The sequence below is a fragment of the Hordeum vulgare genome, chromosome 5H, assembly GCF_904849725.1.
Source record: "Hordeum vulgare subsp. vulgare chromosome 5H, MorexV3_pseudomolecules_assembly, whole genome shotgun sequence".
NCBI classification, from domain to species: Eukaryota; Viridiplantae; Streptophyta; class Magnoliopsida; order Poales; family Poaceae; genus Hordeum; species Hordeum vulgare.
The window spans coordinates 517479409-517489737 of record NC_058522.1 but is presented as its reverse complement, the minus strand read 5'-3'; the positions used below and the strand labels follow the sequence as shown (position 1 = coordinate 517489737).

Sequence of the window (10329 nt, the reverse complement as noted above, 5' to 3'; positions counted from 1 at the left end):
CCAACCAATCGACCAGAGCCCGTCACGCACGACCCGACCCGAAGCCGCCTCCGCCGCCGCCGCCGACCGGAAACCGACGCGCCGCACCCCACCCCACCCCATGGCCGAGCACGACGCGCCCCCCGAGGTCAGCGCCGGCGCCGCGAGGTCCCCGCCGTCCAACAAGCGCGTCGGCGACGCCCGCTCTCCCCAGGTGAGGAGCGCCCGCCCGCTCTCTCCATCGGCTCGGCTGTCTTTTATCTCCCTGTTTATTTTTCGAGCTTACGGCTGGGGGGAAGGATTCGCCCTGAGGACATGGGGTTTGGATAGGGCCGGCTCGAACCAGTTCGGTTTCCAGATTGCTGCGCGCGCCATGTCCAGTCGCCGCCCCAAATCGGCGCTACCGCTGGATTGCGTTTTTAGTTCCGCTCCCCCGCGAATCAGAAATCCAGGCGTGTTTTCTACTTTTCGATTATCTAGACGCATTGGGGGTGGATGCAGGGCCGTAGATCCCCGGACGCAGTTATTTATTTATTTATTTTTGGATAGGGTTGGTTCGGAATAGCTCGGCTTTTAGCTTCCTGAGCAGCGTTCAGTTCCTAGCCCGGATTCAAGTTTCGCACCCGGAATGAGTGCTGGATCGTGTTTTCAGTTCAGTGAATCCGGGCGTGTTTTCCTAGTTTCGATGATCTAGATGCGTTGGGCGGTGATGGGATTCGAAGGTCAGGAGCATGTAGTTTTTGTTTATTTATTTTGTGATGTGTGATTTGAGTAGTATGGCTTGGTGCTTCTAAGTAGCAAGTATGTTTATCATACTAGCAGGCCCTGATTTTTTTTTATATCCATCTGACGATGGAATTCCTGTTCTATTTCCAGCAGGACGTGCAGCCTCACAAGGAGAGGTCCTCCAGTTCCAGAGACAGAGGCAGGGAGCGCGATGAGGACAAGGACAGGGAGCGTCACAGGCGCCGTGGGGACGATCGAGAGAGGTACCGGGACAGGGAGAGTGCCCGTGAACGCGGTGAAGGGAGCAGGGATCGTGAGCGCCACCATCGCGAGCACCGTGAAAACAGGAGTGAAAGAAGGGAGCACCGTGACCGTTTCGATGACCGCGACTACCGCAGGAGCCGTGATCGTGATGCTGAAAGGTACCTGGTTCTCGATTTCTGTCCCTATGCATTTAGTTGCATTAATAATTGATTCCAGCATCGTTAGCTTTTAACTGATTGCTGGTTAAATATGTTGAAACCTATTCATCCTTGTGCTTAGTAGGGAGACGTTTATATTTTCTGAATAAATGGCAAGGCGTAACATTTGCTTTATGGTAGATGTTTTTTGAGTTTTGTATTTTTATCTGCAGAAATTATTGACTGTCCTATATGGTTCTACACATTAACATAGTTATATTGACTGCACATGGCAACCCCACATGTTACTTCATGAACTAGAGGACTGGTAAATGTAGCCAACTTTGCTGATGTATAACCATCTGGGAGCTGTGATATTTTCTAGTGGGGTGGTGCTGGATGCAGTGGTGCTCCTCACTTAGCATAGTAAAACAGTAATTATAATAGTGATAAGAGTCATGAACTAATGATAGTATCTGCTTAACTTCTCCCTTGAAACAAATGACTTAAGTTTCTCATGGGAGTGTTTTTTTCTTTTGAGAAAACGCAAGAAGCCTTTGCGTTTCATTGTATAGAAAAGAGGGGGGGGGGGTACATCCTCCTAAGAGGCTGCAGCGTTACATGTTACATGAGGATCAGTGAACATCCCAGGATGTGGGCAAGGTTACCCTGAACATCATGGGAGTGGGTACATCCTCCTAAGAGGCTGCAGCGTTACATGAGGATCAGTGAACATCCCAGGATGTGGGCAAGGTTACCCTGAACATCATGGGAGTGTTTTGATGTGACAGTTCTGTATTTCTATCTTGATTTAAAGAACAACATTTGCTATCCAGAAAGTATGCCATGCTGCTTACTCTGTTAATAATCTTATCTATGTTGTAATAATGCAGAAGGGACCGTGATAGAGATGGCCACAGAAGGCATCGTTCCCGCTCCCGTTCAGAGAGCCAGAGGTATGTGCTGGATGCCATCCAAAGCTATTATTCTCAACTTGTCAGTTTGTAATGTCATTAATACTAAGTTTGCTTGTTTCCCTTGAATAATCTTTTCTGAGTACAAAACAATTAGCAGTCATTTTGGTATGGGTTAGTTTTTTTGTTTTGTATGGTTGGAAAGCTGACATAATGTAATGGACAAATTTGAACTACCTTGTCTTGGTTTCTTGCTGTACCATGGATGATAATCCCAAATACCCCATTTAGTTGACGCAGATGCTAGTCATGTATGATTTGTTTTTTTATTATTATATGTATATTATTTGCCGTCTTAGTTTTCTTACAGCACATTTTCTGAACTGCTTACTAATGTGTTCCTGTGTTGAACAGCAAACGCATGAGTGGATTTGACCAGGGACCATCAGAAGCCATTCATAGACCCGCTCCCGCTGCGACCCCAGGTATGTGGTGACAGAAAATGTTGTATGATGCATTAATAAATAATCACTGATGTTTGAATGTCTCTATTCTAATAATTCACATCATTAACAATCCTCTGTTGATGCATTGCAGGTCAGCTACCTGAACTTCCTGCTGCTAATCCTGGGATGTTTCCGAACATGCTCCCGAACATGTTCAATCTCCCCGGCCTAGGACAGGTAACTACGGTGCTCCTTTTAGTAACTGCCTGTGGTCTATCACGCTTATTTATCATTCAATATTTTGTCATTACTTTCTAATTCTTTCTTCTCTTTGCATCGATCCACTTGCTATGCAGCCACTAGCCATGACACAGCAGGTATGCTTGAGTTTTTTCTTCTTTGTGCTTGAGATTTTTCTTTCTTCTGTGATGCATAATCATGTCTGACCACTCTTTTCTTAGGCTACTCGGCATGCTCGGCGTGTTTACGTCGGTGGACTTCCTCCAATCGCTAATGAACAGGTAATTGCCTTGAGTAACTTATTTTTTCTTGGCGTTTCTTTCTCTGTTTGCAGTCCGTGCTAACTATTTTGTTCTTCTTTCTGCAGACGGTTGCCCTATTCTTCAATCAAGTTATGGCTGCTATCGGAGGGAACACATCTGGTCTAGGTGATGCAGTTGTTAATGTGTACATAAACCATGACAAGAAATTTGCTTTTGTTGAGATGAGGTCTGTGGAGGAAGCAAGCAATGCAATGGCCTTGGATGGTATAATGTTCGAGGGAGCACCAGTGAAAGTTAGGAGGCCAACAGACTACAATCCTTCCCAGGCAGCTACATTGGGTCCGAGCCAGCCGAGCCCCAACCTCAATCTTGCTGCTGTTGGCTTGACACCTGGAGCAGGTGGAGGTTTAGAAGGCCCTGACCGCATTTTTGTGGGTGGTCTACCCTATTACTTCACAGAGGCTCAAGTGCGGGAGTTGCTCGAAACTTTTGGACCTCTTCGTGGATTTGACATTGTGAAGGATAAGGAAACTGGCAACTCGAAGGGCTACGCCTTCTGTTTGTACCAGGATGTGACTGTTACCGACATTGCCTGCGCTGCTCTTAACGGTATCCAGTTGGGTGACAGGACACTCACAGTCAGGCGAGCAAACCAAGGAGCAGAACCTAGGCCAGAGCAAGAAAACATCCTCCTGCAGGCACAGCAAGAGGCGCAAATGAAGGTATGACTTTATTATAGTTCTTATTAAAAGACGTGATCTTATAAAACGAACAATGAGTTTATGTATAGCCTTCCACTTTCTGACTCTGTTTGCTTTGTGAGCAGAGACTCGTGTATGAAGTCGGTGGAGCCCTACCGACAAAGGTGGTATGCCTTACCGATGTTGTTTCAGCAGATGACCTGAGAGATGACGAGGAATACAATGACATACTGGAAGACATGACCCTAGAAGCACGCAAATATGGTAAACATCATGCGGCCCTTGTTCTGTAACTCTTTTATACTCTGTTTGATCAACGTGTTTTTGCCTCTTTGCTCAGTTACTGAACCGGTTTTCTTCTGTGTGTTTTTGTTTCTGTGTGTTTGTTTTGTAGTGCCACATAGTACCATTGCCGAGTCTTTTATTATCCGACCTCATGCAAAACTCGCAAACGGGCCAGAAGACACTAATAATTTTCACTTGGATTTGACTGACCATATGTTTTCTTCTCTTCCTTTTTGTCCCGCGTATGTGTGTTCTTACTGATTAACGTGGACAGGTAACCTGGTGCAAGCCGTGATCCCACGACCCCATCCCAGCGGTGATCCTGTCGCTGGAGCTGGCAAGGTGAGTCCTTTACTTCTGTGCTATTCAGCATCTTTCACGGATTTTGCTCACCAAAATGTATCCATTCTGATTCTGGGTCTCTGCATTGCAGGTGTTTTTGGAGTATGCCGATTTGGAGAGCTCGTCGAGGGCGAGGATGGGGATGCATGGGAGGAAGTTCGACGGGAAGGAGACGGTCGCCGTGTTCTACCCCGAGGATAAGTTCGGTGAAGGAGATTACGACTATTAGATGATATATCTATTCAGCAGCGTAGTTGGTGTTCCTTTATATGTAGTTTAAGCTTGTGGAACTACTGGCAGTGTAATATTCTGATTTCGGATATACAATGTAGCAACATATCTTCCTGAGATTTACTTGCCACTTGCTTTTTATAATGGTTCCTACAAAATTTATGTTGGTGGAGATGGTGGTATGATTGTGGCATCGTATAAGGCCTTGCTTTTCATCCTGGCTTTTCATTTTCCCGTTCCGCTGTTGAAAATTTGATGAGTAAACCTGGTTAGATCAAAGAGGTTTGCGGTAATGGCCTCGAGCAGAAGCTCGGGTCTTGTTGGCGGAAGGGAGGAGGGGTGTAGCGTAGATGATGGTAGTGGGGAGAGGCGTTCCTAAGTTGCTGCCTCGATGAGGTAGGCGATCAGTTTGCAAGGGCACCTCCTTGATGTGTTGTAGCTGCAAAGTGGGGCAACACACATGCATATGGTTAATAGCATCTCTAACAGATCCCGTATAATGGTTAAGTATGTAAAAAAACGACGTGATTACAATTTTGATTAGAAAAACGATGCCGAGTAGACCCCATAAAACTTATTATAAACTTTTTTAAGTGACATAGTAAATCCATCCGCGAAAATCTTATACGCGTAGTAAACTGGTCAAACCTCGTCGGAGTAAACGCGCCACCGCGAAACTGCCTGGAATCTACTTGGAACTCACCGAAATCCGTCGCCGCACGCTGGAATTTGTCTCCGCCGGTCTGAATTGCGACCCTCGACCTCGACTACCGAGGTGAGGCGGTCCACGGACAGGGCGAAGTAGGCCACCGATAGCCCGAATCAGGGCGGGGCGACACTGGAGAAGAGCGATGCAGGGATGGGGGAGCTCGCGCGGCCACGCCGGGGAACGCGCGTGCGGCGGCGGGCAGTGTCGGGCTCAAATTGGGGACGGGCGGGCGCAATAGGGAGCGTGTGGTCGGGGCAGGCGGCGCAGGGCTCCTCCACTGCATGCGTGGCCTGGAATAGGCGGCGCTGGAACGCTGCGGGGGCGAGGCACGCCGTGGCCGGAGATGTCTCGGCAGAACGTGAGGAAAAAAATAAAAAATAAGCTATAATGGGATATAATTCATTTACGTTGTCTGCTCTGTCCGGGGCAATTTCGCATCGTAAAAACGATTTACAATGTCCCTTATACCCGTTTTAAAGAGTTAACTTTTACGAGGTTTGCTAGAGATGCTCTAAGATGCATAAACACAAGCATGACAGCTGACGAAGCAATGATTAAAATAAGAGTAATGTTATACCATCGTGGGGGAGCGGGCGTCCGAAATAACCAGTACGGGATGACGTTTCGTTCCGCGCGTGCAACCGATTTTCCAGGGCGTAACTTTAACGTCTTTGTTAGACCAGCCAATACGAGTGAGTGCACGTAAAAAATACTATTTTTTCAACGCGCCGCTTAAATAGCATGACTGTTGGAGCTACTCTTATAAGATTTATTTGCAGTCAAACTATGCAAAGGTTCACCACATTTATACTAAAAATATCAATATGTGCTGTACAAAAGTTATTTGATATTATGAAAATAGATTTCATGAATTATCAGATTATGAGTGTTGCTATATTTTTTCATAAAGTTGATCAAACTGTACAGAGTTTGACTTTCGAAAGATTTTTATAGCAGACTAAAAGGAAAGAAAGGTGACAAGCTACTGTACACTATTTTTTCATTGCCACTAATAAACCGACATAAACATGGATTAATTTTTTTAATTATACTAATTAATTAATTAATTGCTAAATCAAATGCATGTGCGGACAAATAGTGAAAATGTTAAGATTAGCTTTGGATGACACGCTTGTGAATCTTATCCGTACACACAGTCCGAAGATCGGCTGATGTATCTGTTTTCGAGGCTAGCATTGGAGACGCGCTTGCATTGAAAATGCAAACTTCATGAGAGGTACAATAGAGTTGAGTCAGCTGACTATAAGAAATAAAATAATATATTTTTGTTTAGTTCTATAAAAGAGAAGAAAAGAGAGAAGGTAAGCGGACTCTTATAGCCAGCAGCTAGTCAGTAGGTAATTATACATGTTGGTTATAAGATGAAATATAGATGACATGACAATATCTTATAGCCAGCAGCTCGTTATACTATTGTACTCGCTCTGATAAGTCCTTTGATGCTGCGAAAATCCTCGTCCTTTTGCCTATGTCGTTGGTACACCTCCGGCGACACATCCCGCTTGGCGACCACAGTATCTCCACCCCGCTTCACCTCGAGTCCGTTGTCACCGGCCAACGTCCGCCCGACGCCGGCGATCTGTTCCTCGTGGAAGCCAATATTTACGAACAGCCGGGCCTCGCTGTTGCGGGGCGGGATGTCGACGTAGCTATTCATGTCAAACACGTCGTCGATGTCGCCGCTCTCTGTGTCGTAGACGTACACCTTGTGCCGGCTCGTCGCAAGCACGATCTTTTGGCCACCGCTGACGCTGCAGAGCGGGACGACCTCCCGCCCCCTCAGCTCGTCGCGGATCGGCAAGGGCAGGCTGCCCATGTCGACTCGGCAGCGTGCCGACCACGACGGCGACGATGGGCTCCATGTCAAGAGCAGGAGCACGTCGTCGATGAGGCACTCGACGTGGACGACCGCGCAGAGGGAGCCGTCGAGGTTGGTGAGGTGCCGGATGCGTGACGCCAGCTTCGGCGGCGTGCGCACCCACCCGAACCGCTCGGCGCTGACCGAGAGCGACAGGATGGGCGCGTCGTGTTGTTGCCGGTCCCTGGCGCTGCCGTCGTCGGCGCAGCTCCGCCAGTGCAGTAGCCAGTAGAGAGACCCGTCGAGGGCCACCGGTGGCATGCCGTCGACGTGGCACGCGAATCTTGGAGGCGCGTCACCGCCGGCGCAGCGCCGCCACCGCCACTCGCCGGATGCCGTAAGCGAGCACACCTCGCACTTCTGCTGCCCGAAGATGTTCCTGAAGAGCCTGACCACCTTGTGCTGGCCGGTCGCCGGGTCGAATCCGAGGCCCGTGCTGGAGAGCTCCACAGGAAACCGTCTGAGCCGCATTGGCTCCGGAACCAGCGGCGCTATCTCCTCCGCCGTCTCGCACGGCGGCAGGGATACATGCTCGCCGGTGGAGAGGTTGAAGAGGTGGTACTCGGACAGCCGGACGTCGAATACGAGCGTCAGGCCACGGCACGGCTTGCCGGACAGCACGAGGTGCTCCCCGGCGAGGTTGCCCACGGTGAGGAGCTGGCGGGCGGTGGTGGGCGCCGCGCCCCCGTCGACCGGAAGCGAGCACGCATAGAAGGTCGTGGCTACACCTCGCTCAGTCGGCGGGAAGAAGACGATCTCGGGGTGGCGCGCGGCGGCTGCGGCTGCTCGGGCAGCGTGCGCGGCGACGAAGTGGCCGGAGGCGAGGGCCGCATTCCACGCCCGGCAGACCGATCTGCAGCGCACGGCTGCGGCCACCGGCAGCCGCGTGAGGATCTCGTCGACGATCAGCTCTTCGTTCAGCGGAGGACGCGGTTCGCCGTGTGACGACCTGATCCTGGATTTTGCCGGCGAGGTTGCCATTGTACGTTTGCACATCGAGGCGATGTGTTGACGGTATATATGAGCTTATATTAGCGAACAATGGCTCAATTTCGGACAACAGAACCGTGTCCGGCCGTGCCAAGGAGTTCCTAAATGCTCTCGGTTGGACACGTCAGCCAGTTTTGCACATTGTTCGAATGTCGGATTAATTTGCACACGTTATTGGTGATGAAATTGTTTTTAGGCAAACTAACATTTTTTTTACGGATGTAACAAAATCATATTAACCCCCTAAACTCTAAACCCTAAATGTTAAATCATGTACACGCATTGGCGGTGTAGAGGCATGGACTTGCCGGGCTAGCCTGACAGGGTTTTGACCCAAGTGCTTCAAATAAAATATTCACTGCACTTTTAACAATGGATTTGAAGGATTAAAATATTTCACACTAAATGTTGTTTGAAAATATATTCAATCGATCATGATATGTTCATCTGTTCGAGAAAATATTTGCAACACATTCAGAATGTTCTGTCTTCCAAGAACAAAGATGATAATCAAGTTTATGTCCAGTTTCGGATCCTTTTCTTCCGGACAAGAACATTGGTGAAGTAAATTACATACATTATGCAACAAGAAAAAAATATCGTACCAAATTTATAATATTACACCAATGGTTATGTACTTGTGAAACACACAACAAACAGTTAAAAAACTAAATAGAGCAAAATGAAGTAAATATAATAGTTCATTTTCCACTTCATACTCCTTCAATAATGACTGCAAACTAGCAACTATGCCATCTACTTTATCAGTGCATTCATAAAAAAATGGTTCAGTTTCATGGAGCATGGCAAAGCAAGCTACCAACATTTGCTCATTGTATCGAGGATCAAAAAGGGTAGTTATAGCCATTAGAGCTTGGATGTCACTCCAATACTTATCAAATTTTTCAGTCATGCTTTTTGTCAATTTTTGAATAGTCTCATTGCTAGAAGTTTCCCATTCCCTCATTTTTATTTTTATTTCACATATCTTAGGAAAGTAAGCATTGGCAGTCACATAATCGGTTCCAGAAAATAGCTCGGTTATTGCATAGAACAATCTAAGTCTCTCTACAACTTCTTTAGCAAAAGCCCAATCTTCAGCACTAGGAAGCCACTTATATTGCTTATCTTTTTCTTTTGCACGTTTAAACACTAGTTTATACGATAAAGCAATATCAAGCATTGCGAAAGTAGAGTTCCACCTAGTCTTGCAATCAAGTCTCAACCCCCTTGTTATTTTAACTTTCTTATACTTAGCCATATCCTTAAACTGTTCCACCCTTTTTGGCGAGGTGGTCCAATATGCCACACTTTCGCGGATGTTTTCTATAGCTGATTTCATGACATCTAAGCAATCCTTCACTATCAAATTAAAAATATGAGCAGAACATCGCATGTGAAGTAGGATACCTTCACAAAGAAGCTTACTTTTCCCTATTTTGCCCACAATCTCCTCAACTGCCTTTGTCATTGGCGTTGCAAATATCAACTATCACGGGTAAGAGCTTCTCGTCAAGATTCCATTCCACCAATGACTCATAAAGCGTCTCAACTATAACCTTCGCACTATGTGGTGCTCGAACATAAATAAACCTACAATATGCATACATACACAGTAGTTTGGGAGTTGCCAAAAGCTGAAAACAGGCACACATACACAACAATTTAATGCTTTCATTACAATATACCTCATGAGAATGTTGCTTAGCCTCCAAGACTCATCAATGAAATGGGTTGTGATAGCCATATATCCCTTCTTTTGGCTATCAGATGTCAACGTATCGGTGGTGACCGCAACTCTTGATTAGATCATATTCATGTACTCGATGGCCTTCTTCCTTCCTATTTTGTATCTTCCCACAATGTCACCTCTACAAAACAAAAAAGAGATAGATTCATGTTATTTAGTAATGGCAAAGAAGAAACATGAAGAAGTAACACACCGAAAATAAATACATAACATATTTACCGAATAGTATTTCTTGTATGAAGCTTGAATAATGGCTGAACGGCAGCAACAAATCTCCTAAAACCAACATAGTCTACCATAGACCAGGGATAATTATATAACGCCAACATGATGCCAAGATCAATTCTAGCATACTCTTGATCAAAAGTATAGCCCTCCATGCTCACTTTCCCATCCTCTTTGGCACTCACCTTCAATGATGATTGACTCAAAGTTTTACTTCCCTTGTTCTTCAACTTCTTAAGAGTGCAAAT

General features: G+C 46.6%; 1 protein-coding gene across 3 annotated transcripts; it reads left to right on the top strand.

Annotated features, from left to right (window-relative positions):
• On the top strand, positions 1–4686 carry LOC123452022 (splicing factor U2af large subunit A-like). 3 transcript variants are annotated; one of them, XM_045128595.1, is made up of 11 exons: positions 1–193; positions 859–1127; positions 2000–2062; positions 2435–2505; positions 2618–2703; positions 2823–2843; positions 2928–2987; positions 3074–3691; positions 3796–3934; positions 4230–4297; positions 4389–4686. In XM_045128595.1, the coding sequence occupies exons 1-11, from the start codon at positions 101–103 to the stop codon at positions 4524–4526; spliced, it is 1626 nt and encodes a 541-aa protein (XP_044984530.1). In that variant the 5' UTR covers positions 1–100; the 3' UTR covers positions 4527–4686. The 3 variants fall into 3 exon arrangements, with proteins under 3 accessions (XP_044984530.1, XP_044984528.1, XP_044984531.1); XM_045128593.1 differs by having other exon boundaries at positions 856–1127; XM_045128596.1 differs by lacking the exon at positions 4389–4686 and having other exon boundaries at positions 35–193; positions 856–1127; positions 4065–4255.
• Positions 4687–10329: the final 5643 nt, after the last annotated feature.

What these genes read in the sequence shown, in the direction of transcription:
- LOC123452022 (XM_045128593.1), top strand. Translation starts at nt 101, where the DNA reads ATGGCCGAGCACGACGCGCCCCCCGAGGTCAGCGCCGGCGCCGCGAGG. An exon ending in CGTGATCGTGATGCTGAAAG is followed by an intron (nt 1,128 to 1,999) that starts GTACCTGGTTCT and finishes GTAATAATGCAG; the next exon opens with AAGGGACCGTGATAGAGATG. An exon ending in CTGTCGCTGGAGCTGGCAAG is followed by an intron (nt 4,298 to 4,388) that starts GTGAGTCCTTTA and finishes TCTGCATTGCAG; the next exon opens with GTGTTTTTGGAGTATGCCGA.